At 52.9% G+C, this 27,236-nt stretch overlaps 7 protein-coding genes across 7 annotated transcripts; 5 read left to right on the forward strand and 2 right to left on the reverse strand.

The window, feature by feature from the left end:
- Positions 1 to 1,061: 1,061 nt before the first annotated feature.
- On the forward strand, positions 1,062 to 3,573 carry NECHADRAFT_30822 (uncharacterized protein; the record flags this gene model as incomplete). The annotated part of the gene is made up of 4 exons (XM_003053714.1): positions 1,062 to 1,388; positions 1,440 to 1,984; positions 2,031 to 3,406; positions 3,458 to 3,573. 4 exons carry the CDS (start codon positions 1,062 to 1,064, stop codon positions 3,571 to 3,573), a joined length of 2,364 nt encoding a protein of 787 aa, XP_003053760.1.
- Positions 3,574 to 4,906: 1,333 nt separating this feature from the next.
- Positions 4,907 to 6,388, reverse strand: NECHADRAFT_75217 (uncharacterized protein; the record flags this gene model as incomplete). Its single annotated transcript, XM_003054418.1, has 1 exon — positions 4,907 to 6,388. The coding sequence occupies one exon, from the start codon at positions 6,386 to 6,388 to the stop codon at positions 4,907 to 4,909; it is 1,482 nt and encodes a 493-aa protein (XP_003054464.1).
- Positions 6,389 to 9,736: 3,348 nt separating this feature from the next.
- On the reverse strand, positions 9,737 to 11,746 carry NECHADRAFT_90306 (uncharacterized protein; the record flags this gene model as incomplete). The annotated part of the gene is made up of 4 exons (XM_003054419.1): positions 9,737 to 10,171; positions 10,277 to 10,875; positions 10,931 to 11,614; positions 11,674 to 11,746. 4 exons carry the CDS (start codon positions 11,744 to 11,746, stop codon positions 9,737 to 9,739), a joined length of 1,791 nt encoding a protein of 596 aa, XP_003054465.1.
- A 1,203-nt stretch (positions 11,747 to 12,949) lies between these two features.
- On the forward strand, positions 12,950 to 15,630 carry NECHADRAFT_75219 (uncharacterized protein; the record flags this gene model as incomplete). Its single annotated transcript, XM_003053715.1, has 4 exons — positions 12,950 to 12,970; positions 13,026 to 13,883; positions 14,046 to 15,060; positions 15,113 to 15,630. 4 exons carry the CDS (start codon positions 12,950 to 12,952, stop codon positions 15,628 to 15,630), a joined length of 2,412 nt encoding a protein of 803 aa, XP_003053761.1.
- A 2,177-nt stretch (positions 15,631 to 17,807) lies between these two features.
- On the forward strand, positions 17,808 to 19,108 carry NECHADRAFT_98919 (uncharacterized protein; the record flags this gene model as incomplete). Its single annotated transcript, XM_003053716.1, has 4 exons — positions 17,808 to 17,827; positions 17,892 to 17,905; positions 17,961 to 18,152; positions 18,205 to 19,108. 4 exons carry the CDS (start codon positions 17,808 to 17,810, stop codon positions 19,020 to 19,022), a joined length of 1,044 nt encoding a protein of 347 aa, XP_003053762.1. The 3' UTR covers positions 19,023 to 19,108.
- Positions 19,109 to 20,559: 1,451 nt separating this feature from the next.
- On the forward strand, positions 20,560 to 23,143 carry NECHADRAFT_57571 (uncharacterized protein; the record flags this gene model as incomplete). The annotated part of the gene is made up of 5 exons (XM_003053717.1): positions 20,560 to 20,602; positions 20,784 to 20,961; positions 21,025 to 21,190; positions 21,277 to 22,181; positions 22,234 to 23,143. 5 exons carry the CDS (start codon positions 20,560 to 20,562, stop codon positions 22,784 to 22,786), a joined length of 1,845 nt encoding a protein of 614 aa, XP_003053763.1. The 3' UTR covers positions 22,787 to 23,143.
- A 914-nt stretch (positions 23,144 to 24,057) lies between these two features.
- Positions 24,058 to 24,614, forward strand: NECHADRAFT_75222 (uncharacterized protein; the record flags this gene model as incomplete). Its single annotated transcript, XM_003053718.1, has 2 exons — positions 24,058 to 24,468; positions 24,525 to 24,614. The coding sequence occupies 2 exons, from the start codon at positions 24,058 to 24,060 to the stop codon at positions 24,612 to 24,614; spliced, it is 501 nt and encodes a 166-aa protein (XP_003053764.1).
- Between the last annotated feature and the right edge of the window lie 2,622 nt (positions 24,615 to 27,236).

Genomic DNA, 27,236 nt, shown 5'->3' on the forward strand with positions numbered 1-27,236 from the left:
GAGCGGCAGCTCGTCTGTGGGTGTGGAGGGTCCGGGAAGGAAGGGTCACAAGCGCGCAGCCCGCATACAATGGATATCGGCCGTAACGTCCGTCCATCGTTGTGTGGAACGCCTTTCGGCTGTTAGTTCAAGTCGCCGTTTTTGAGGCCAGCAGAGGTTCCCCGCGCGAGACAAGAACAAGCGAGACATTTGCCGTGATATGCGAACCATGACGCATAGGATCTCGGACAAGAAGAGGGCCCCTACACCGTCACTTGACCATGTAAAACATCACGGTCCGGGGCCCTTGTTGAAAGTTCCAAACTTGCAAGTGGCGATTGTCGGTGTAATCTGATTTTTCTGGGGCAAGCCCCCCCCGAAAGCGGACCTCCATCTTCGGGTTTGACATGGGAAAGACCGCCAGGGTGTTGGTCATCCACCAGCCCCGAACGCCTCCCCGCCCACCCCCGCTTGTTGCCCGAGCCGGGGAAAAGTGCTCGGCCGGTTGCCGGTCGCCTATGGGAATGGGAATGGATCCTATCTTCAGGATATATACGGAGTATATCTGCTTGAGCTTATCATAATATTGAGAACATCTCAGTTATATACATGGTGTCAGTGACTGTGTGCATGCATCCCAAGCCACAAGTCTTGTCAAATTCCATCCTAAGACTGAGTGAGTGGCTGGTGAAGGGCGGTACCACTTTCTACTCTAAGCATCTGGCTGAAACCCTGCCGCGATTGGCCAATAAGCTCCCTCCCGTTGAAACGTCATCGCCCATCACATCACGCCTTAGCTCTCTTAACTCTCAAGGTCCAAGCCCGAAGTTCTCTCACTTCAACTTCCAACAACAACATCAAAGGCCATAGATACGCGGCCACCATCGGATGACGGATTTTTAACGACTTCTGGAGCACTATCCGCGAGGACGTCTTCACCATGAGCAACCTGTGAGTGCTTTGGAACCTGATAAGCTACGCCCTCCACTTTCCGGCTGTCGTCATCTCGAGCTCGACCTCTGCCCCAACTCTAGGTCAACATTTACTAAACCCCGATTCTCAGCTCTACTCCCCAGGAGAAAATGGCCAACGAGAGGACCCCTCTCATTCAGACCGTCCAAGTCGGTCCTCCCAGGAGGAGGTACCCACACCAGACCTGGCGTCGCTTCTTCACTATCGCCAGCTCGGTTGTTCTTATCTGTGGTTTCGCCTCTTTCATCTTCCACGGCCTGTTCATCTGGCCTCATCGCTACCACCGTGGTCAACCCGGTGGCTGGCCTCACGGACAGCCTCTAAGCCGGGAAGACCTGGACCGGATCCTGTTCGATACGCCTGACCCTAAAAAGGCCGAGGAATGGAGCCGATACTACACCTCAGGCCCTCATCTGGCGGGTAAAAACTACTCTCAGGTAAGCAGCTATACCCCCACCACCCAAAGACTTGAAGCTCATATCTCCTAGGCTGAATGGACAAGAGACCGCTGGGAGGAATTCGGAGTCAAGTCAGAAATCGTCTCTTATGATGTTTATATCAACTACCCTGTCGATTCGAGCGTCTCTCTCTTGGAGAAGTCCAAGGACGGAAACGACTGGACTGCCACCTTCAAGGCTTCCCTCGAAGAAGATGTCATCTCCGAGGACCCCACGACATCTCTCGAGAACCGCGTCCCCATCTTCCACGGCTATGCTGCCAGCGGAAACGTCACTGCTTCCATCGTCTACGTCAACTACGGCACCTTCAAGGATTTTGAGGATCTCGTCGAAGCCGGTATTGACCTCAAGGGCAAGATCGCCATTGCCAAGTATGGAGGAATCTTCCGTGGCCTCAAGGTTAAGCGCGCTCAGGAGTTGGGCATGATTGGTATCCTCATCTACAGCGATCCCGGCGATGATGGCGAGAGAACTGAAGAGAATGGATACAAGCCTTATCCTGAGGGACCTGCACGAAACCCAAGCAGTGTCCAGCGCGGAAGTGCAGAGTTCCTGAGCATTCGACCTGGTGACCCGTATGTCCCCCTGCACTGGACGTCGAAACGTGGACTGACTTTCTAGATCTACCCCTGGATATCCATCCAAGCCTGGTGCTCCTCGCGTCCCTGTCGACGATGCTACCCCATCTATCCCGTCTATCCCAATCTCATACCGCGACGCCTTGCCTATTCTCAAGGCTCTCAATGGCCACGGTCCCAAGTCTAGTGACTTCAACCAATACTGGAACAAGAATCTCGGTTTGCGATACAAGGGCGTTGAATACAACATTGGCCCTACACCCGACGACGTTGTTGTTAACTTGTACAACGAGCAGAAATATGTTACTACCCCTCTCTGGAACGTCATTGGTGTGGTCAACGGCAGCATTCCGGATGAGGTCATTGTTGTCGGAAACCATCGAGATGCTTGGATCGCCGGCGGAGCTGGTGATCCGAACAGTGGCTCTGCTGTCATCAATGAAGTCATCCGTGGAGTTGGAAAGGCTATCGAAGAAGGATGGAAGCCCCTCCGCACGATCGTCTTTGCGAGCTGGGACGGTGAAGAGTACTCTCTCATCGGAAGCACTGAATGGGTTGAAGAATTTCTCCCATGGCTTTCGGGAGCTAGTGTCGCCTATGTCAATGTTGACGTTGGCGTGGACGGCCCTGAATTCACCGCCTCGGCGGCCCCTCTTCTTAACCAGGTTATCCGCGATGTCACGAGCATTGTTCCCTCGCCAAACCAGACTGTCCCTGGACAGACGGTTGGGGATCTTTGGGATGGCAGAATCAAGACCATGGGTAGCGGTAGCGACTTCACGGCCTTCCAAGACTATGCAGGTATTCCTAGCATTGACTTTGGCTTCAAGTACAACGGCCACAGCGCTGTCTATCACTACCACAGCAACTACGACAGCTTCTACTGGATGAGCGAGTATGGCGACCGTGGATTCAAATATCACAGAACAATGGCCCAGATCCTGGGTCTGACTATCGCCAAACTGGCTGGCAGCATCATCATCCCCTTCAGCGCCACCGAGTATGCTGATGCTCTGGATGGCTATCTCAACAAGGTGGAGGCCAAGTTTGAGCCCCTCCCCGAAAACCTCAGCGGCGACAAGCTGTTCGCTTTCCGAGGCAGTGTTTCTGCTGGTGCGGTTGTTGGCAGTGAAGACGAGTTCAAGGAGAGCCTGAAGGGTATTCGCCACTCACTAAAGAAGTTCCGCCTCAAGGCTGCTGAACTCGATGAAGAGGCCGAGGCAGTCACTCGTAAAATTGAGGAAGGCATTCCATGGTGGAACATCATTGAGAGGATCCGTCTGGGGAAAGCTGTTATTAAGCTCAACAAGAGGTACAAGCTACTCGAGAGGAGCTTCCTCTACGAGGGTGGCCTTGATGGACGAGACTGGTTCAAGCATGTCGTGTTTGCACCCGGCCTGTGGACTGGTTACGCTGGTGGTAAGTACTTGACTAATCTACACTTTGGAATATCCCGCTAATCACATGAAGCTGTCTTCCCCGGCTGGGATGAGAGTATTGATGCCAAGGACTATATCAACGGTCTGAAATGGTCCAGCATCATCGGCCGCTGCATCCACCATGCTATTAAGAGCCTGTCAGACTGAGCTCTTTAGTTGACAAAGTCTGGCTGTGTCTCTGGATCGACCACGGATACCATATAGCGCAAGGTCATTTGAGATGTATGATATGTGCAGGATAGATTGATGATTGTCCTCGAGCCATGTAACGTTTAGCTTTTGACCTTTTCACAATGACATGTGAAAGAATGTGTTGGGCTAGAGAATCTAATAGCGTAGATAAGGAGGGAGTAGTGAATCAAAAGCAGAACGAATAAGTCAACCAACGTACCTCTACCGGAGCTTAATTGCAACTGTTAAGTAGTGCGAGCACGTAGCTAATTGTGGCACGTCGTGATTCAACCAAGGCGCACAGGCAAGATCTCAACCAAGCCGCGTTCGAGATATCATCTTACCCACACAATTATCTACTATTAAGATAGCAATTAAAAAATTATACTGATATCTCCATTTTGAACCTTTGATAATAATCTTAGATTTAATGAAAATCATCTATTGTGAGGTAAAATTATTTATATTTCTGCCAATTTATTTCCCCTTCATGGTCAGTCTCTCCAGGGTATTTGCAGATTCCCTCATCTGAACGCCTACGCCGAACCGTCCAACCAGGGTGTCAAACTTCCGCTGCTGGGAATCATCCTTGGCGGAATCCCTTGTATCTGAGGGTATCATGATCAGCATTGTCTGCATTGGTGGCGTCGAAACATGCCGAGCATCACATCCCGGTATCTGACAGTTGTTTTGCATGGATACATCTAATGATCATCACATATCACACATGGAGCTGAACAAATCCTTGTTTTTATCACTTGCACTTTTGCCCAAGGTGCACTTTTTTCTTTTTGGTGACGGTGATGTATTCAATCTTGGCTTACTACCTTGATGATCAATGCCGTACAATATGAAATAAAAAAGGTATAATAAATCTGATATCTTAACAACATAGAAAACGAGTTGAAGCAGCCGCTTGGAAAAATGCCACGGCTGAAAAATAGGTATTTCGATAATAATAATTCCCGCTTCCTTGACTTTTCTCTCCTCAGTCGTAAGTTAAACCCAGTGAGTTGAGCTCATTGCTCCCAAAAATTTTCAACGCCCAGTATTCGAATGATGGATGCCCAAGATCGCTTCAGTGTAAAAAGGGGGATATCGTATGAGTACAGAGGTCGGTGCCTCGAAGAGTAGTTCGTAAAAGGGTTGGTCCGGCTTGACACCATTGGTGTCGGATTGGATAAAGTGATAATGATAATAACGATATGCCATGATGTAGGCCATGGCTTATAGTAGCAGGATGTGGTTGTGTACCACCCTGATCAAGAAACGTATGGTTAGATAATCTTTGGAAGAGCCATTTACATCTTCAGTAAAATGGTGAGGCTCTCCTTCGAGGATCACGGGCTCGGCGCCCTTCTCGGTCATTCCACTCCCAGTCGATATGATCCGGGTGTGGTCGTGGACGGGGCTCGCAGTAGTCATGCCTGGAGCAGCCATCCCATCTCTCGCATCGCCAAGGCACCTTGCGTTGGTCGTCAGCACTTCGGCTGCGCACTTGGTGCTGTTCGTGGGCGACAGAAGGGCGTTCGCGGAAGTGTTCCAGGTCGGCGTCCATCTCGCTCAGCCGCAAGCTTCCTCGTCCTACCCAGTTGTCGATAGTGTCGGCAATCTGGCGGAATCCTTCGGTGTGTCCGCCATCGTGGCTGGCCTTGAGGCCGCATGTGACAAAGAGGTAGCTGTGAATCATTTCATGTAGAAATGTCGAAATAAGTAGGCGACGGTTGTACTGGGTGTCTTTGAGAATAGGCGAAGACAACACAATGAGTGTCTCGAACCCGCTGACAGGGGAACGTCGCACAGCCGTGGTACCGACGATGTGTGCCTGATACTGGGCACTGGCAGGGTGACTCCAATCCCAAGCAACACGACCGGCGAGGGTGTTGAAGAAGAATAGTTCATTGGCGGCAGAGAAGATGCTGCGAAGGGCATCCTCATCTAGGGGAAAATCGGCGGCGCGAGACTTGGGGTTGATGAGAGTCCGGAGGATGCGGCCGTGCCGCGAATCAGAACGGCGATGCCGTCTGCGGTTAGAGCCTAAGCCGGCGACATGGTCCCGGACAAGGCGAGCGGCAGCAAGGTCGCTCAATAATGAGAGGCCATTGTCCTCTGCTTTGAGAGCAAGGCTGGCGAGTGAGTGCTGTGTCGTATCAGAAGAGACGGAAAGTCCGGACTCGGTGCGTTCCATAGCGCAGGCTTCGGGGACGGGTGCCGGGCCGAATGCAGCTGCTGGCGCCGGCCGGGGCTCGGGGGTCGAGCCAAAGTCGAGGCCGGCGTCAATAGAGGGGAACTCGTGATCCTCGGGAGGTGGCGAACGTTCGCGAATGACGAGAAAACCGAGCTTGTTGAGGGTCATGAGATCGGGGGGATGAATTGGCGGAGGAGTAGTCTCAATGTCGTCGTGGTGAGGAACCTCGTCCTCTGCAGGGGAGCTATAAGAGCGACCGTAGGGATAGTCGGCGTGTTGGTGGACGCCGCCGTAATGGGCCCGCGGATACCCATGTCGGTGATGCAAATGAAAAGGATAAGGGTAAGCGGGCGACTCATGACCGCTAGGTCCAGCTACGGGCGGAATGTTGTTGTTGTTGTATGCATCATCATATGGAAGTGCAAGTGCATCATCGATGTTGGTGTATTCGTAGTAGTCGTCGTCAAACCTCTTCCTCTTTGGACCGAAAGTGAAGCCATCGCAGCCATCCGAGTGGCTCACCCTCCGTTTGCCGCCGACGACATACGGGTCGGGGCCGGTAGCACCAAGCGAGAGACCCCCGTCATCCACCCGAAATGCCATGGGACATGCTCATCGACTCGAGCCGGGGTGGGTTAGATTGACAGGTGCAAGGGGGAGGAAGAGGAAGAGGGAGGGGGGGAAGGATGGAGGAAGAGGTCACATAGGGGGTAAAGGATGGAACGCCACTTTGTGATGGGTTTCTCTGTAAACGTTTGCGTTTGCGGTTACAGCTTCTTTCGTCTCTATTGAAACAATGGAGATACGATTCAGAATCTGGATTGTCGGTTGGTTCCCCCCTTTCCAAGTCAAGTCGGTGAGTCCGGAAGCGGATTCGGATGCGAGTGGCGGGAAACGGGAATGGAGAAGGACGCGCGTGAGCCAGCGGTTGGCGGTGGAAGCCGGGAGATCGGTTGTTGAGGGAGGGGAGAGAAAGACGAATGTGCAAAAAATGAGAAATTAAAACAAAGAAAGTGAAAAATGAGAAAAAGAAAAGAAAGAAGAAACGAAATAGATGGTTATGTTGGGAAATGCATGGGTAGTAAATGCAAAAGACGTGCGAAGAGCTGAGTCGAGTACGAATCGAATAACCTCGAGTTTCACCGTAAGTCTTGCTTGTCTTGGTTGGGGGAGGGGAGGGAGTCGGGATGGTTCCCAGACGGTTTTGAACTGGTTTAAACGTCGAGTTATGCAACCTTGAGAGCCGATCACAGATGGACACAGCACAAGAGAGAAGAAGAAGAGGGAAAAGGGACCTCAGGGCATAACAAAGATTGGGAGAGGGAGCGGGCTTGGTCTCCAAATAAGCCTCCCCCCCAACACAGGACAGGGCGACTCACTGACTGCACGCAAACAACAAGCCCAGGGCACTTGTCTTGACAGGCCCTATCATCCTTGTACAGTTGTCCGTCCTGTCTCTGCTGCTCTGCCTCTGCCTCTGCCTCTGCCGCGGGCTTCTCTTCTGCCAAATCACCGCGCTGGGGAATCCTTGCCTCGGGGGTGTGTGAGGCGCTGAAAGCGTGAGAATCACTGCTGGCTGGGTGGCTGCTTGCTGCAAGTACCCCCCTTCGGCTCTCTCTTCGACAGAGAGAATGACACGACACACACGAGCTTTTTACTCCAGAGGGCCCTATTATCCAGTCCAGGGGATCCCCCATTAGTGAGAGGTCCATCCCCCAAGATACGGGTCGCCTCACTCTTGTCGACTGGCTTGCTTTTTCCTCTCTTGATTCTTAAGCTGCGCTGCCCGGGCTCCGGGCTCTAATGGCGAACCGGCGTCGAGCGCTATGGCTATTGCGGCAGTGGCACCGGGACCTTAAAATGAGGAACCCTGAGGGGGGCTTGGGGCTTGGAAACATCGGGAATGCAATCTTGGGAGTCTGTTGGCTGTCGATGACCATGGCAAGGCATGGCAGCATGGCGGTGTGTGCCATGTCGCTAGGCGCCCGAGACGAGATGACGGCAGACCGAGAGAGAAGCAACCCAGCACACGCTATCAATACACTACAGTAAAGAGGCCATCGTCACCGCAGGTCAGCCTCGTAACCTGCCTGCAAATGGAGCCTCGGCCGGGGCAAAAAACTGACCTGATGTCGTCGACAGAAACTTGGAAGCCTCCCTTGAAATCTGTATTACAATGTACCCGGCCGAAACGGTCCAGACAAGGGGGTCCCCTCGCTGGAAGCCACGAGATGCTCGCTGCAGATGACCAGGGATCTTCCCTCCAGACTACCAAATCCAGGGCAATGGGCCACTGCTACACCAGCCAATATCAATCAGAGACGTCTGTCGTTCTCTTTCTCTTTTGGAAATCTTGAGCCGAAGGGGGAAAAAATCCCAGCGAAGATCCCCATGTCTCGGCTTTTTGCATCTCACTCTCAAAACCCCTACCGCCCATTCAACCAAAAAACCTGGCTTTTTACTCCGTATGATTCAATAACAAGGCGAAAAACATCTCCACCTGTATGTACACAGACCTGACAGCGCACACCTCCTCCGCCTGCTCCCCCGCTAGAAGATGCCATATAAACCCACTTCCCGCCAGGGGCCACCGTACCGGCGCCCGGTGCCTTGGACAGTAGCCTTTTGTTCAATCATCAAAGACCGGGATACCCTTTAAAGGTTAGCAAGAGTGCCTGACGTCGATACACCATGGATGCGTGCGTGATACAAAAAGAGGGGTGAAGCTGTATCATCCATTAAAAGATCGTCATTCCAACTTCAATGCTGGGCTTCACTCGCTCTCACGGCCCAACTCTGAGACGAGAGATATCAAAATATGAGGCCCTCTACTTGCCTATCTCCAATAATAGCCTATAACTGCCGTCCGTCCTCTGACCGGATTAGCCTCAGCTTCTCTAGCCGCGTTGCTAGAAACCCGTCTATTTCCTCTGGCGCCTCTGCCGAGAACCTGTCAAGCGTCTCCATCCGCATCATTGGTCCAGGGATGCCGTGGGAGACCCGTGATTGGTCGCCCTGTTTCTTCAGAAGGGCACCTGAACTTGGGCCCAGTCGTGGACCTTGGCGAGAAAGAGAAGAGAAGCTTCTGCGAGATGAGAGTTGGAATTTACAAATCTTTCTTTTTACCAATGGATCTCGTTCTAGTGGTTTTTATCGTCTTTCTAATCCTTGAAAAGTCCAGAGATGGTGAGTAGATGTGGAGAAACGGCAGCTAATGCGTCCCGAGACAAACCCAGAGATGGACAGATGCAGATGCTTTTCGAACTGAACTGACTCATAGCGTTGGATCGCAGTTGGGTTGAGATGCAGCATGTAATCGGTCATTCTTTTCTATCAATAGACACACAAACTGCTAGACAGCACAGCAACTCCTCTCTCTCTATCCAGTCAACTCTTCCTCGACAATCATCACCATCAACAAGCTCATCCACTCCTCGGCATCACCGCCACGCCCTGCATTGACCACATCCATCTCGCAGCATGCAAGCACCCTGCGCCGCCTATACTCTTCTAGCCTGATGCTTGCTTTGACTCTGTCGGTCGTTGGCCGCTTCGTCGAAGCCTGTCAACCAACTCTTTCTGCTTTGCCGCGCCGCCGCCTCATCTCCTCGACGTGGTCACTCTATAGAGTAGTGATCCTCATGGAGTAAGCCCTTTGGTGTGTGTCCAGACACATGAGCAGCTTGTCAGAGGACCTCGCCCTCTCCACCGACGATCGCTCGCTCGCTCTCGTCATCGGCAACACTCCACTGGAACTTTCAAGGGTCTTTGCCCTGCAGAGTGAACTGTTGATCCCATCTTTGTTTTGTCCGGTTATCACACATGCAGATGAAGCAAAAGACCGCTCTCTTATTATCCTGGACCCTTAATGCAACCTACAGCACCCACCCCCTCACTCTGCCAGGCCTAGCGGGGGACAAAAAACACCGAACCTGGCCCAACCATAGGACTCTACCTGCGAGTTCGGTGTTTTCTGTCCCCCGCTGGCAGGCCAAGACCTTGTACGAACCGTGCCTCGTCAGCCTGCCGTTCCAGAGCCTCCCGCATCCGCTGTGAATACACCCGTCTCTTCTGCTCATCCTCCGCAGCCTCCCCGGTCCTGTCCTCGTCAAAGTCCTCCGGCGCGAAGAGCGGAGCTCCCGTGAAACTGATCATCCCAAGCTTCTCACCCGTCCAGAACAGGAGGTTGTCCTCGTTGGGCCGGTCCGGCTTGGACCCCCGCTTGGTCGACAAGATCTTGCGTGCGAGGTCGTCGGAGCCCGGCATCGAGGCAAAGAGCGACGCCTGCGTCTGCAAGTCGCTGTGCCCGATCTTGATCCTTCGGCACTCGGTGTATCCGTCCCTCTCGAACCACTTGATTTGCCCGGCCCCGTCCGAAAAGGCAATCTTGGTCCCGTGGTTGATTACCGACAAGATGATGGACGAAGCCGCCGTGTAGCGGTTCTTCATGGTAGAGTTTTGCTGGACAGGCCCGTCGCTTGACAGGTCTACAGACCCCAAGCCATACAGCTCCAGAGAGCCCTTGGTCTTGTACTCTCCGCCGGCAATCAGTGTACGGCCATTCTCAGACGTCTTGCATTCTTCAACTCTCTCGGCCGAGAGCTCGCCCCGACGGCGCACCTCGTGATCCACAGTAGAGAAGGGGTAAGGCAGGGCTGCCAGGCTGGATAGCCTCGATCCTGAGTAGATGGAGCCCATGATCTTGGGAAACTGGCGTCGATCGTAATGCAGAATGTTGGAAAACCGTCCCGACACGTAGATGTCGTCCGACACCATCTCATCACCCGCTGGCCGGGGCAGGTGGAGAATGCTGGTCGGCGTTGGCTGAGACAGTGAGGCGTACGGCGGCAGTGGGTTTGGGTCAAAGATGGCCTTGAAGGGATTATCTTCCTCCAGGCTGCGGTCATCGAGACGCTCCACAACCTCATCGTGTACCTTTGATGGTGCTCGAAAGTCGTGTAGGTGTATGCCCAATGAAGTGCCGACTGTCAAGGGTACTCCGTCTTGGATCTGTGACAAGGTTGTGATGGACCACTCGAAGGAATCTCGCTTGACTACCTCAAGACGGTTGAGATCGACTTCAATGAGGTCTGGTAGAGTGTCAGAAAGATCAACGATCAACAGTTAATGGGGACCGGTACTTACGACTCTGCACAGCAAAGACAGCCTTGTGGTTGCTGTTGCTGACGCTAACACACTCTGTGACACCCGTGTCGATCTTCTTGGACCGCCTCGTGTTCTGGTTTCCCCTGCCGTCAAAGAAGAGAATGTCGGGTCTGCTCGTGGCCACGATTCCTCCCCTTTTCCCTCGGCTTCCGTTGACATCCCACAGACAGACAGACCCATCGTCCAAGGGGGAGACAGCCAAGATGCTGCCAAGACCATCGTCTCCGTTGTTTGGGTTGTAGAGAGCCATGCCCCTGACCTCGATGAGGTGCTGCAAACCTCCAACTCTGACACGCGGCGTCTCGAGCCAGTTGACACATGTCGGTCCCTGGCGTTGAATGTACTCGTCATACCACGAGACGTGCTCACCAGGGAATGCTGGATCCCAGTTGGCCATGTCCTGGAGGAACTCGAGATGCACCTTGGCTGGCCTTGGAGGTTCATCTGCGTCTGGGAGTAGATCATAGTCGCTTACATCTGGGCATTTAGCCTTGCCCAGCTTGGACTCGGCAGAAGTAGCAAAAATCTTCCGGCGGTTCTGGAGGAAGTGATACCATGGTGAACGCTCGAAACAGTGGCGTTTCCACAGCTCATGGTCAAGACAGACTTCTCTGAGTCTGCGTGAGACGAGTTGAAGCCTTGGTAGGTTGTGAGGTTCGAGATCTAAAGTGCCGGCGTCAGCAAGATGATAGCGGGGTACTGATTCACAGCTGGCAACTCACAGCAAAGGATCTGGAGCAGGATCTCATCCGGGAGCCCATCCCAGCGGCGCTCAGATTGAGTGGGTGAGGCCATGACGCAGGCTGCAGAGGAGCTCGGAGAACTCGGAAGATGGCAAGGCAGTCAAGAACTCGAGCGGACAAGAGAAACGAGAGTTGGGCTCGATGACAAAGTAGGCAGGGCAGACCAGGCTGATTGATGATTTGCGGGCGGAAGTGCGGGTGTTCCTGGGTGCGTGCTGGGCCTGGGTTGAAAAGGCGGGTCAGCTCGACAAGGGTTGCAAAGAGTCGCGATAAGCGATGGAGATGGGCCTGGACATGTCAATTAAGCGACCTACGGCTTACTTGTGCCTATCCCAATGCTACAGAGTGTCTATCTACAGGCTTCTTTATGAGTCTAGTCGAACGATGGCGTCTGATGGATCAGTCTCAAGAGGTCCGTCTCCGCCATCAATTGGTCAACCACGGGCATCCATCTTGAGACGCGGGGGTTAGAGCCTTGGTCCGGTTCCCCGCTTGGACGATCCTCACTCACAGACTCTTTGTCTCTACAATGGAAAAGAAACTTCAAGTCGGGGCTTCTCTTTCGATGCTTCCGAGACATGGAACTACTATGCCCGTTTCAACCACCACTAACAGCCACAGGGCCATGGGCGCTATGTGGCGTGCTAGGCCCGGATATCCCATATAGAATCTGCCAATAGAAGCCCTCGCCAACTTGCCATCACTGCCAGCCGTCCATCACTGTCAACGACAACTTGATCAGTTCTTTGCCAGCTGCCAGGCCACAGCCCGTTTCCATGGCAATAATGTTCAAAATACAGTAGCCCTAATCGATAGGACTTGCTGGCGACGCGTCTGCCTTAGGATGCCACACTTTTTCCCTCCCGCAATAACAAATCCCCCTCCTCCCCCAAAACATCCCCAACACCCTCACCTTTTCACCTCGCAAAACACTATCCTCTGCATCGCATCACGGTAACCACGGTTTCTCGCGCACCCTAGGTGTGGCTTCAACTAGGGCATTCGCTTCTTAAGAACGCTCTGGTTGGTTGCAGCTTCTAGGCTTATGCGATAATCCTATTGTGAGCGTTTCAAAGGCTCCTCAGCACGTTTTACTTTTGTCTTTAATCGATCCTATTTGAACCACCCTATTCAAAGCACCGGCAGATACTCTTTGTGATCATCTTCAAAATCCACTACAAGCACGACAGAGAGTCTTTGCCATCGTTTTCAAACCTACTTCACTACGAGCACGCAAGTGCCTAAAACTCCAATCATGAATCCCCATCACGAAAATGTAAGTTTCCACCTATTCATCGACCGGCGAGGCCGCGGCATGCTAACCTTTATAGTCGCTCCTCTCACCAAAGAGTGATCATTCGGGCCGAGGTGGGCGACGTGGTGGTAACACCACCGCTACCTCAGTCTCCTATCACTCGGACCCCTTTGCGAGCTCTAATCTCGAAGAGGATGTTCAAACCAAGGACTATTCCTATGTCAAGTCTCGTACTCCCAAGAGCGAGACTCCTCGCCCTCGTGGTTTCGTCAATGATCAGGGATCGCGGACTCCATCCAGCAATGTCAAAGCCAAGATGGCTTGCTTTGAGAGCCCCAACTCCTTCGGAGATGACCGTGATGATCGCGGTGATGATCGAGCCGCTTCCGAGTGGGAAACAGTCGCTGCAGATGATGAGTTTGCACCTTACCCAGAGGTCACAACCAAGGCCCAGAGACGCCAGGGAAAGTCGAACTTTGCTTCAGCTACTCCTTCCAAGAGTTCCAAGACTGATGCAATCGTCCACCCGCATATTATGAGCTGGGGACAGCCAGCGGAGTCTTCTAACCCTGTCTCGCGTCGCGATCCCGTTCGCCAGCCGTCGGTGCGACCAGAGCAAGCGTCATCTCCGCGTTTGCGCACTTTCCAATCCTCTTCTAGCCTCTACAGCGAGCTGGATAAGAAGGAGAGAAAGGGTCACAAGCAAGCTCTTCACTCTGACGGAGCTGAACCTGACACGACTTACTGCGAGGGAGAACGAGCTGAAGACGTTCTGCAAGATGAAGACGATCTCCCAATTCCAGAGGGTCTGCGAGTTCAGAATCCTGACACGCTCAAGAGAGCCTCTGCCATCACTAGCAGCAGCCAAGGCGACCCCTTTCACTATGACGGGGACAGGTACTCGGACTTTTTGCGCTCCTCAGTCGAACGGGACGTAAGTGATGCGCTACACCATAGCGGCAAAACTACCTATTCGAACTACAGCGTGCCACAGTCCCCTGAGAGCCACACTCCCAAGGGTTATCCGCATGGTGGTCATGTTGGCTCCTTCTACAACTCTGCGGCTATTCGATCGGCCTAGAATGTCGACGAACAGGTAAAGGTTCCCGTCGGTCGACAGCCCGAGGAAGAGCCATCCCCTGAGCCCATCCAGGACCGCCGACTGGACGGCGAGATTGTCACACTGCTGAAGAACCGGGCCGAGACTCAGGCGGGCACCGAGGCCGATTGGCAGACTGTTACGACCGAAGCTCACCCTTACGATTCGATGCGCCAGGAATTCCATGATAGCATCGCCAAGGGTACTGGAAGCAGTCTTGCTGATGTTTCCGACACGACGGAGCGGAACCATCACCTCTACGAGTATGGGTCCATGGACAGAATCATCCAGCATCCTTCTCGCGATGTCAACACCGGATCCTACCGTGTTCGCAACGACAAGCCATCCAGACTCCCAGTCCTTGTCCCTCAGGGTGGAGGACGTCCCGGGCTCTTTGCTCAGAATGCGACTCGCAACTTGGTTCAGTCACCACCCAGAACCCCTGCGTCCTTGGCAGGCTTGTTTCGTAAGGACGGACATGGACAGACTGCCAAGAGACGAAGTCTTCTCCTAGATGAGGAACGCCGTGACAGCTACCAGACCCTCAGTTCGGATGCAGGTCCTTCCAAGGCTCACGACAATGGTGAATCTTCCAACGCCGAGCGACTTTTCAGCTGGCCTCGAGTCAACAAGACCCTCGGACGGGAGCCTCCCCAAACCCCTCCTACCATCTTGGACAAGCCACTGTACAAGCGCGACTTCCAGGGAAGAAAGCGGCCTCACGTCCCTCATGACGCTTTTCTCAAGAAGACTGAGACAATCCACATGGACCTCATCAGTCTCCCTGAGGCAGCCATGCTCCAGCGTTTCCGCAGAGCGCGAGGTGAGGAGGACCACACTGTGACTGGTGCCGCGTTCGCCGCCCAGAAGCTTGGTGGAAGCATGAACAGCCCCCTTGGCAGTCCTAGCTCGGCCACGTTCCCTCTGACTCCTACTTCGGGATCTACTCTCCCACGCCCTGCTCCTGCGCATCACCCGGAGCGTGCCAACCACAACGGATTGTTCCGAAACTGTAAGTTGAAAACACACTCACCAACATTAACTATATACTAACTCACATACAGCGAACGAGCGTATTACTGAGATGCTTATCCCATCTTCTGCTATCCTAGGAAGCACCGGGACTGATAGCCGATTCGGCACCAACAGAGGATGGTGCGGTGACAACATTCAGCCCTTCAACAGCTTCAGTGAAGATGAACCACGGTTCAGACGCGGCCCGGCCAGCACCTTTGGCAGACGATCGGACAATGGACGCGGTGACCGCTCGGGCGTCGAACTCGTCGACTTTACCTGGGGCAACGTCCTCCGCCGTCGCCAGCAGCCTGACGACGCTGAAGACCACCGACAGAAGAGAATCTTTGTGAGCATCGTCATCTTGACTATCATGTTCCCCTTCATCGGTGTTCTCGCCATCCGGAACAAGCTCGATGCCATGATCCCCTGGGCCACTGAGGGAGAGATGCACACTCTCACCCCGACCCAGCGTCGTACTCTCAAGTACCTGCTTCTGGCTCTTGCTGTTCTGTACCCTGCTCTTATCACCGGACTTGTTGTCTACTACGCGGTCCACCGCCGCTAAATCGGAGAGATTCTGAGAGATCGAGAGGTGTTTGTATGGATTCGTTTTTGGGATTATCGATAATCATGACAGAAAAGCCTACCCAAGCAACGGGGGCTGACGACAAAAGCTGAGAACATGGGCATACGAGATGCCCAGTCAGAGAGAACATAGGCCAGACGACGTGGCCGAAGAGAACATGGGCGATGCAATATGGCCAGATGGTATGGCCAGATGACATTGACCACATAACATGGGCCAGAGAGTATGGGCGTGATGATTTCACAGACACAAGACCCCATATACACGGATCAAGTGATGGGGGATGAACTGGGTCGTGAGATATGGATGCCCCGGAGAGGCCTACTTTCGGTTCTTTTTTGATTGTATGATTTATCACGGTTGCACACGGGGACGCAACATGGAGGCGGACGTAAGGACGGACACAGGGGCGGACATGGGGATGCAACATGGGGACGCATATGGGGACGCATATGGGGACGCATATGGGGAAAGGGAAGCCAGGTTTCGGTTTTTTCTTGTTGTACGGATTTCTTTCTATGATGGCCACAAATGGGAGGGAGAGACGGAGAGGAACGGGCTTATCCCGAGGAATTATGTACTGAGTTGGTCTAGGGCCCATAGACGCGCAAGTTACCAGACTGCCGACGCATTCCCGTTTCCCGATGGTGATTTCCTGTGATCATGATGTCGCAAGTTGTGTTGGTCTCTCTCTCGTTTCATCAACTCCAGATGTAGGTCTCATCCTCATTTCTTGCTGTCAGAGGAGGTGTAGCTGTCTCCGCTGGGAGCAGTGTAGGTCGAGTCACCCTGGCCGTTGTTGTAGTAGGTGCTGCCATTGGGGTTGGAGTAGTAGTACGATCCATTGCTGGTTCAAAGTCAGTTGGTGTCTTGAGGATCAAGAGGGAGGCGTACGAGTTGGAGTAGTGGTACGAGTTAGAGTTGGTGGCACTGCTGCCATAGTCTCGGTCGCAGTAGTGGTTGCCCTGATCTAGCGTCAATCTCACCACCAAGATGGGATTGGGTTGGGGTGGACGTACCTGGCTGTTGGTGCCGGAGCTCTTGTATGTGTAGTCGTCAGGCATGATGATTTGCTCGTGTTGGTGATGAGTCGTGGAGTGTTATTGAGACGTCTGACACTGTTGGGTATTGTTAATAGGAGAAGATCGCTGTGAAGACGAATGAGCAAAGGTGGATGTGATGAAGCAAGAGGAAAGAGCGGAGAGACGGTCTGGGGGATGTCGTCCCTTAAGTAGCCGTGAGCCTGAGACGGTAGATCTCATCACAGTGAGGGGAAGACAGACCATATCAATCGTATCTTGCTCGATATCAGCAAAAAGTAAAGACAAGCACTCGCTAGGTCCGGGTGGTTTGCGTTGCGCCATTGGTGCCATTTGCCATCCCCCGCGGTTTGGGCTTGACGCTATCGCCGGCCGCGCCTGGGATGGAGGGGGAGGCTTGAGTTAGGTTCCATGGGCGACATGTAGTGCTGCGTGTGTCTGAGGTGATGATTGTTACTTTTTGGCTTGCTTGGGAGGATTGCGAGGGTTTCATGATGATGGAGATGGTGTTGGTTGTAAATACCTAGATGCAGATGTTGATGCCCATTGTTGTTGACAATAGGCTGGAGAATTGCGCACTTCGTATTGATAGACAGGGGCCGTCATGTTATCAGATTAGCATTTGATAGCTCCATCGTGGGAAACGTTACAGGAGTCACCAGCCAGGTACCCCAGCTCAATCCACAAACCTGATTGTCATGATGGCATCTCCAGGGTAGCCATCATCACCATCAACTTCATCAAGAACCAACATTTGCATCGGAAATACCGTCCCGAAACATGCAAGCATCCATTTTCCGAAGCGTCCCCCTGATCGCCAATCACCTCGTGTGGTTGCAGCAAATACCCGCACCTCAGCACGACATACCGTCATTGACGTCAATCCCGCTTACCAAGCTTTCCCACTGTGGGAAGCCTTGACGTTGGAATGAAGTGATGAACAACCCTCAGTTGCACCGCTGATTAGAAATCGTAGAGTAGCAGAGTAACATGTGAAATGGTATAAATTGTATTGTCTCGCTCGTATTTTGTTGGGTTTGTGTTTCCAAGACAACACTCTTAGCCCCTCATCTACTGTCAGAGAGCAGACATCAACCTGCAAGCAACAACATCAAGATGGCGCCCAAGATCTTTCTGTAAGTGCTACCCCATTGCTTCTAAAATCCAAGAATGTTCAACGGAAGCTGACTTGTTAATCAGAACCGGAGTCACTGGTATGACGCAGAGGTTCAATCATTGCGTCTCGGTTGCTAACTGCTCCCACCGCAGGCTTCATTGGAGGCGCTGCCTTTGCCAAGATCTACGAGAAACACCCGGACTACGAATACAAACTCTTTGTCCGTAGCGAACAGCGTGCAAAGGCTGTTTCCGAAAAGTACCCCGATGTCAAGTTCGTGTACGGCGATCTCAACAGCACCGATGTGATCGAGAAAGCGGCTGCTGAAGCCGACATCGTCATCCGTATGAACAACACATCTGCAGCATCGAGATTCCTAACTAACATTCGCTCCAGACACGGCAGAATCAGCAGACACCGTTTCTGCTGCCGAGGCAATCGCAAAGGGCCTCGCCGCTGGCCATACAGCAGACAAGCCAGGATATTGGATCCATCTGTCGGGTACTGGTATCCTGACCTGGTACGACTTTGACAACAAGCGTTTTGGCGAGGGACCTATCCCCGAGCAAAAGTACAACGACATTGACGATATCGACCGTCTCCTGACTCTACCGGATTCGGCCATGCACAGAGATGTCGACAAGATCGTTCAGGGAGCTAACTCGGACGCTGTCAAGACCATCATTGTCGCTCCTCCAACCATCTACGGAACAGGCGGCGGACCTGTCAACAAGCGCAGCATCCAAGTCCCCAACCTCGCCCACGCGAGTCTCCAACTAGGCTACGCTCCCGTCATCGGGGCGGGAAAGACGGAGTGGGACAACGTCAACATCAACGACCTCGCAGACTTATTCAGCAGATTCGTCGATGCAGCACAGGACCCATCCAAGCGGAGCAACCCCGAGATCTTTGGCCGTAACGCCTACTACTTTGCCCGGGGCGGCCAGCACGTGTGGGCCGACATTGCGGCGTGGATCGCCGACGAGGCGAAGCGTCAGGGGTACGCCCCGGATCTCAAGACAAAGTCGGTGCCGCTCGAGGTGGTGTCCAAGCTCGGGTTGGTGTCGGCCGAGTCGTGGGGCGCCAACTCCAAGGGTGAGGCCGAGAGGGCCAAGAAGTATCTGGGGTGGGAGCCCAAGGGGGTGCCGCTGAAGGATACTATTGCAGAGGTTGTGGCGCTCGAGGCAAAGAAGCTGGGATTGACGGCTAAGTAAGGTGTATTCTGGTGAAAACGACCTGTGAAGTCCACGGATAGGAACGCGGTGTCAAGTTGCTGGTGTCTCAGGGCATGGCGTTTATAATACCTGTTTTCGTCCTTCTCGTCTCGTGAGGGGTTAAAATTGCAGTGAAGCCTCGATCTACTACCCGTCCATGCATGGATATCTTGATGGAACATCACCGTTCTCGTCTTGTGAGATACTAAAATCGCAGTGAAGCAATGGTCTTGCACTGTTTCAACACCCATGAATAGCTTCAAAACTCTTGAATGGATTAAGGGAAATATGACTGCACTATCTGGCAGACATTGCATGAATGACAAACTCGTATAATTGTTTTCCGTCGTCAAGCAAGTCTCGAGTGATCGAGTTGCCAGTCATGCCCTTCGTTCGCCTTTGGCCCATCTGCTGCCGAACCTCCCTCGGAAGTCTGTGGCGTCGGTTGACTCGTTGGGCAAGTCGTTCACGTAGAACATTCGAGTTCAACTGTCAGCATCTTCATTAGTCTAGTGCCTAGAAGAAATCGATATCTTGTGGCGGCACATCCGACAACTTGGCTGCAGCCGTTGACTCGGAGCGTTTCCTCAACCAATAGCATCAGTCCGAAACCCAACCAGAATGATTTTTTGCATACAGCCTGTGTTGCCTCTTGAGAGCCCCACGAGTCAGAAAGTCCGCTGTGTCGAACGTTGTGGTTGCGAGCGAGTAAGTTGACCATGGCTGGCTGCTCCTAGCCGCCGCGGCTCCGAAAGCGGCAACTGGATTACACACACACGGCCTGAGGAAGCGACTCGCTCGCTACTCGGCGTTGCCGTTTTAGCCTAGGTTGTACTGCAGCAAGTAGTGATTGCCATCCCGCATGTAAGGAGAGGGGAAGAAGAAAAAAAAATGGTTCGAGATGCGGCTAATCCGTTCGTCGCCACTGGGTGTATGAATGTCTCTTTGGTGAGGCGGCTGGGAGTGATTGCTGTCACGAGAAATGGGGGTTCAAGAGCACTAGCCACGCACAAGTACTTACACACAAAAAATAACAGGAAAATATACCTACATACCTAGGTAATCATGAACTTTTTTGCTCGTGATTCAGCGACCGCACAAGGCCTCGTAAGATAGAACCTGACAAGGATGCCCGCTTCTTGCCACAAAAACAAACCATCTCCGGCTTAGAATTGCCTCGTCTCTCATTTCTCAACCATAAGCGCCCTCACAGAATCTTTCCGTTGCCCCAGGCGCCGCCGCAACGACGAGGAAAAAAAAAAAGAACTGGAGCCCTGAAAAACTCAGAACCTACTCAGGCGAGGAGACCATACCCTAATAGGCTTAGTGGAGGGGATCTCAAGCAGCCCACCACAGCCTACCATAGCCCCACCCGGCAGAAAAAAAAGTTCACAAGCCCAGGGCCCCTCCCGAATTTATTCTCAGCGCCCGCTCACAAAATCTGGTTGGGAGAATTTCTTTCTCGAAACCCCACGTTCTTCCTCTTTCCCTTCATCCTTCTTTCCTTCTTCACCAAAAGCCTTTCAGACTAGACAAAATGGCTGACGAAGTGTATGACGGTGCCATTGGCATTGATCTGGGTGAGTCTCTGATGTTTAGTTTCGCTGTTGTCGTTGCGGCTGCGACGTCGCCGTGATGATTTGTGCGCTCGCGATGCCCTCGTCTCGTCGGGCGTCAAAGGGCAAAAATCACACACAGGCTCAAAAACACAGCGACCATCAAAACTCTTCGACTATCGATGCTAACAACGTTCCCTCATAGGTACCACCTACTCCTGCGTTGCTACGTACGAGGGTACCAATGTCGAGATCATCGCCAACGAGCAGGGTTCTTTCACCACCCCTTCTTTCGTTTCCTTCACCGAGAAGGAGCGTCTGATCGGTGAGGCCGCCAAGAACAACGCTGCCATGAACCCCCGCAACACTGTCTTCGATGCCAAGTGAGTTTTTTGCTCTCGTTCGATCCGCGCGAAAAAAAAACACCATCTGACTGAAATTTTCAGGCGTCTGATTGGCCGTCGCTTCGATGACCCTACCGTCAAGAAGGACATCGAGTCTTGGCCCTTCACCATCATCGATGACAACGGTACCCCCAAGATCGAGGTCGAGTACCTCGGCGAGAAGAAGTCCTTCTCTGCCCAGGAGATCTCCTCCATGGTTCTCACCAAGGTAAGCCAAAATACCCCTCCATCACAATTTTCCCCACCCCCGCACTAGCGACGCTCGAGCAAAAAGTTTCTGACCCCTCCAAATAGATGAAGGAGATTGCCGAGGTCAAGCTTGGCAAGAAGGTTGAGAAGGCCGTCATCACTGTCCCTGCCTACTTCAACGACAACCAGCGACAGGCCACCAAGGACGCCGGTTCCATCGCCGGTCTCAACGTCCTCCGTATCATCAACGAGCCTACTGCTGCCGCCATCGCCTACGGTCTTGGCTCCGGCAAGTCTGAGAAGGAGCGCAACGTTCTCATCTACGATCTCGGTGGTGGTACTTTCGATGTCTCCCTCCTCAACATCCAGGGTGGTGTCTTCACTGTCAAGGCCACCGCTGGTGACACCCATCTGGGTGGTCAGGACTTCGATACCAACCTCCTCGACCACTGCAAGAAGGAGTTCAGCCGCAAGACCAAGAAGGATCTGTCCGGTGATGCCCGTGCTCTCCGACGTCTCCGAACTGCTTGCGAGCGTGCCAAGCGTACCCTCTCTTCCGGTGCCCAGGCCACCATTGAGATTGACTCTCTCTTCGATGGTGAGGACTTCACCATGTCCATCACCCGTGCCCGTTTCGAGGACCTCAACGCCAAGGCCTTCTCCGGCACTATCGAGCCCGTTGGCCAGGTTCTCAAGGATTCCGGTATCGAGAAGAGCGCCGTTGACGAGATCGTCCTTGTCGGTGGTTCCACCCGTATCCCCAAGATCCAGAAGCTCCTGTCCGACTTCTTCGACGGCAAGAAGCTTGAGAAGAGCATCAACCCCGATGAGGCTGTTGCCTACGGTGCCGCCGTCCAGGCCGGTATCCTCTCCGGAAAGGCCACCTCTGCCGAGACTGCTGACCTCCTCCTCCTGGATGTCGCCCCCTTGTCTCTGGGTGTCGCCATGGAGGGCAACATCTTTGCTCCCGTTGTTCCTCGCGGCACGTCAGTTCCCACGCTGAAAAAACGGTGGGGCGCTCTAATTCGTATCTTGTTTTCCTCTTACTAACAATTTTGATAGAACTTTCACCACTGTCAGCGACGGACAGCAGAGCGTTCAGTTCCCTGTCTACCAGGGTGAGCGTGTCAACTGCGAGGACAACACCTCCCTGGGTGAATTCACTCTTGCCCCTATCCCTCCCATGCGGGCTGGTGAGGCTGTTCTCGAGTGTGTCTTCGAGGTTGATGCCAACGGTATCCTTAAGGTGACTGCCAGTGAGAAGACCTCCGGCCGCAGCGCCAACATCACCATTGCCAACTCTGTCGGCAAGCTCTCCACCGATGAGATTGAGAAGATGATCAGCGACGCCGAGGCCTTCAAGACCAACGACGACGCTTTCCAGAAGCGATTCGAGGCCAAGCAGCAGCTTGAGTCTTACATCACCCGTGTCGAGGAGATTGTCTCCGATCCTACTCTGTCCCTCAAGCTCAAGCGAGGCCAGAAGGAGAAGATCGAGAACACCATCAGCGACGCCATGGCTGCTCTTGAGCTCGGCGACAGCTCTGCTGAGGACCTCAAGAAGCAGGAGCTCGCCCTCAAGCGCCTTGTCACCAAGGCCATGTCCTCCCGATAAATGCACAACACTGCTGAAAAGGATGGCAGCTGTGTAGATGAAAGGGTTATGGATGATGAGCAATGAGCCAGGCCACCCTCGACGCCTCGCGAGGGCATAGGCTTACGACTGGCCGAGGAGGTTTTCCTTTGTCATTACGGTAATTGGACAAGGAAATACCGAGGCATTTGAAAAGTTCTGCATGTTTGTGTTCATGGGTCGATGACAACGATGCCGCGCTCAGGCCTGGGCGGTCATGACATGAGAAGCTGCATGGGAAAAGCGAAGGCGGGTGCGGGCTCACTGGGCCGGGGGCCCCGATGAGTGGATGAAGGCCTGTGAATTTAAGCATAGACTCGGTAGAATGGAAAAATGGAATGATGCCTTTTTACCAACTTAATTTTGTTTGCCTCATGCTTGGTGTGATCTGTGCTGTCTCATGACTGACGGTTGCCCATGAGATTTGATCCATGGTGTTGAACAAACGGGAAAATTGTTAGTGCTTCAGGCAGGGCGCTGCCCCACAGCCTGCCCCACAACCCGCAACCTTGGTAGCCCGCCGCCTGGACGTCCAAAAACTTGAGACACCAGGGCGTCTGCACTCAGTGAAGAGTACTCACATAATAGCCTAATTATATACTAAATAAGAGATAAAAATAAGAAATAGTATCATAAGCCTTTGGTTATTTTATTGATTACATTCTGGGACCTTTTGTGTCTCAGAAAAAGAGATTATTGGCTTAGTCTGATATTTTTCTATAAATATGTGCCCGTCCCTTCAACTCCAAGTATAGGCTGGGGGCACATAGAAAATCAAGAGAATAAAAGACATGACCAGGAGAACTAGAAAATCACCAGAAATAAAGCACCTGAAATGCAATGCCCCTCTCCGAAATGTGCCACCCACCAACTTCCTCCTCACAACAACCTCGTCAACAATAGAGGAGACGAAGCAACCCCCAAAACTATACAAAAGGGAGCATCAAGCCTTCTCTCCTTGAAGGCATATCGATATATCGATATCGAAGCACTATCAGAATCATTTGCACGACCTTGCGCCCATTTCTGAGGGACTTTGAGCAGCCTTTACTCGATCGCTTCGAGGTTTCTGTTTTGCCTAGAAGCCATCACTGGTTTCTCGCCTTTGACATCACAACCCAATAACACTTGCGCGCCCAAGCTCACCCTTAACTTCATTGTCTCTGTCTATCCCATCTTCTACTTCTCTGCCTCTTTCAACCCTTACCGTCGTCTTCCCTGCTTCCCACGGCATTGCCGGAAACGACGCCACCATGGCTACGCCACCCACTGATCAAGAAGCATACTTCATTTCTACGTGCAACCGCATCCTCGAAACGACAGAACAAATCCTCGAGCAATCGGCTAAAGGGTTCGAATGCCTAGACCGCCTCCTGGCCTTGAAGCTGAGTCACCCCAACATCTTCAGCGAAGAGGATGACGCGAAGCTCAAGGCTGTGAAGAGAGAGAGTGACGAAAAGAAGACAGAGCTTCAAGATAACATCAACAAGACAAGACAGATGTTCTTAGAGCCGAGCCCGGATTATTTCCGGGAGTTTGGCCCTGATTTTGATCCCCTTAAGATCGAAGAGCACCTCAATCGCGGCCGTCAGGATACTCATGAATGGAATGAAAAGCTGCTCGCAGCCGAGCGCATAGTCAGAGCCAACAACCCGCAAATCGAGGTAAGTGTTAATAACATCTGAACCAACTTGGCCTCGCCGTTATTGACACTTAGCAGGAACTCCAAAAGATCCACTCCGACGACAAGGATGCTGCGACCCAGACAGAGACAAATGTTGAGAAGACACCCACATCATCTGGAAACTAAACGAGGAAGTACGGAGTCATGATGTGAATGTAGAGGATGGATCAAAGTAGGGAAGCTGGATGACACGAGTTGAGACATGCTCATGGCTGGCCTGCTGGGGAGACAACGCAGGTTATGACCATCAAGGTCTACTGCTATACGGACGGTCGGAATCATCTTGAAAGATGGATTGACGCTGCTGTCATGTCACCAAAGTTCGAGGACATTTTGGAAGGGTCAACTGACGACGAAGTCGGCTGTGGTCAGATGTAGTCGGCCGATCTGAGCACTTGAACAGCCTTGACGGGGCTCCCGACTAGAAAGAACACGAAATTATGCACACGCACTTTGATGATCACATTGGTGACTGTATTGGTGACCATGGCCGACCGCAATACCTTCTATGAAGTTTAGGTAGGGAGCAGGGGTTGACGATTAGTCGGTTGTGATCGCTTTATGTCGAAGCCAGGATCGTGGTTCCGTCAGTCATTATAGGTAATGTTCATTGTGGTCACCAAGGTCACTGTGGCCGCTATGGTCGCCGTGGTCGCTATGGTCGCCGTGGTCGTTGTGGTCGTTGTGGTCGTTAGGATCGCCATGGTTATTTTATCGTATGGACGTGTTTGGATTATCTCGGACTGATGAATTTCAGTATAAAATGAAGAGTATCTTAGGATGAGAATAGTACAAGTTTATTACAAGTCAGGAGAAACTCGACAGGTCTCCTCCCTAAATTTAGATTATCTCATCATAAGATACATATATCTATATATCACGCTGTCGAGTATTTGCTGAACCACATGTCCGTCTCCATCCGTGTCGAGGGCCCCTGACACTGACGTTTTATCCACTTGGTGTAAGTCTGTTACTGGTTTCCATTGGTGTCTCGATCCCCGTCTGCCGGGCGCCAACTGCCAAGCTTGATAGGATATGAAAATGACAAGATATATGCGCCCTGATGTCGATTTCTCTCAATATTTACTGTTACAATGGTCGCGGAACTCTGTGATCTCATGGAATGGACTTTTCGTGGATAGCTCGCCCTTAGGTAAACCGACGTGGGGAGATGGCGGGGACCCCAACTTTGTGTATTTAGCCCGCTTCCACCCAATCGGCGACTTGCATCTGACAACTACATACTCGCCACATGGTTCAGTTTGAATGGCATGCCTTCTTGAATCAGGATTGGAGTCAATACTAGGCCTCTTACTTCTCAATTTTCGTTGATCGAGTTCAGGGCACGAGCATGTCAGGCAGCCTGTTCTTGCGAAACTCACCCGACCAGAGGCAGAGGAATTGTAGTCATCGACTCTGAACTGAGTCATCATGACAGGCACTGAAGCCAACAACCTCACCATCCTCGACCTTCCTGTCGACATCCTGAGCCTCATCCTTCAACCTCTCGTTACAAGCGAGACGCCGATACAGCTCTGCCCATGCACACCATCGCCCATTAACCCAGTGTCTGTCCTCCTCTCGCATCCAGCATTGCACGCCATCGCGACCCCGTTGCTGTATGCGAGCAACGAGTTCGTGCTGGACGTGACGGGCCCTCATGCGCAACACATCCGCAGGGAACTACTCAAGACACCCGGATCCGATGAGCGGCTCCTCGGCCGGGCGGTTCTGCTGTCGACCCCAGACGCGTTGCGCAGGGTGGCGAGGATGCAGGTGCGGATAGACCGGCTGAGGGGTTGGGTGGGGGCCGGCGTGGTACCGCTGCTGGCAGAGCTGGCGGTTCAAGGAGGGCTGGACCACCTCACGGTGTGGGTGCGAACCCCCGGGGAGCGGAGGGCGCAAGTGCATGTAGCCCCGAGGAGGAAGATGCCCGGGGAGGAGGAGACGGACCTGCACATGTTTGCCCGGCCGCCGCTTGAGGGGCTACTGAGGGTGTTGGCGGACCCGTACCTACTGTCTGCGCGGCTGTGGGTAGACGCGCGGCACGCAAAGGCATGGTGCCGGTTCCACGCCGGGGGATGCGGCGCCGTGGCGGAGGGTTGGACCGGAGGTGGAGCCCGGGAGCCGGCGGATGCAGTGGAGATTGACTGGCGGCAGGTTCTCCGGGTGGTGGACCCGGAGAGGAAGGATATCGCTGTGGCAGTCAAGACAGAAAGAAGATGGTAAACGTCACTGCTCAAAGGTATTCTCGATGCACAAGCTTTCAGCTGAAGCCGATCTTTTCTTGTTTCACTTTCTTGTGGTGTAAGGAGAGGCAGGCCACAGTTGGCTGGCTGAAGCAGCAGTGTGTACGTGGCGTCTGAGGAGCGGCCAGAGACGGCATATTGGAAAGAGGGTGTGGGAGGAGCATTATAGTTACGGATTGCTGTTATCCAACATGGGAGAATAGGAGAATGATAGTCTATCTCTGAGATGTGTTCACATGTAGTATGCAGAGACAATCCAAGCTTTACAGATAGGATCCATGCGATTGGCAGCGATAGATCTACGACTATGCTGAACCGGTCCTTCTCGGCATCGATCTTCCAGCCGCATTCCATAGTGCACCAATCCTCTCTCATGTCTCTCCCTTACTCTCAAGCTTATTCGTCCCGAGACAACTCACACCTCGCATTCCAACGCGTATATCTCACACGTAGCCACACCCTCTGAAACCATGGTCCTACCTAGCAGCAGCGACGATCC

This window comes from Fusarium vanettenii (assembly GCF_000151355.1).
Source record: "Fusarium vanettenii 77-13-4 chromosome 1 genomic scaffold NECHAsca_1_chr1_3_0, whole genome shotgun sequence".
Classification (NCBI taxonomy): Eukaryota; Fungi; Ascomycota; class Sordariomycetes; order Hypocreales; family Nectriaceae; genus Fusarium; species Fusarium vanettenii.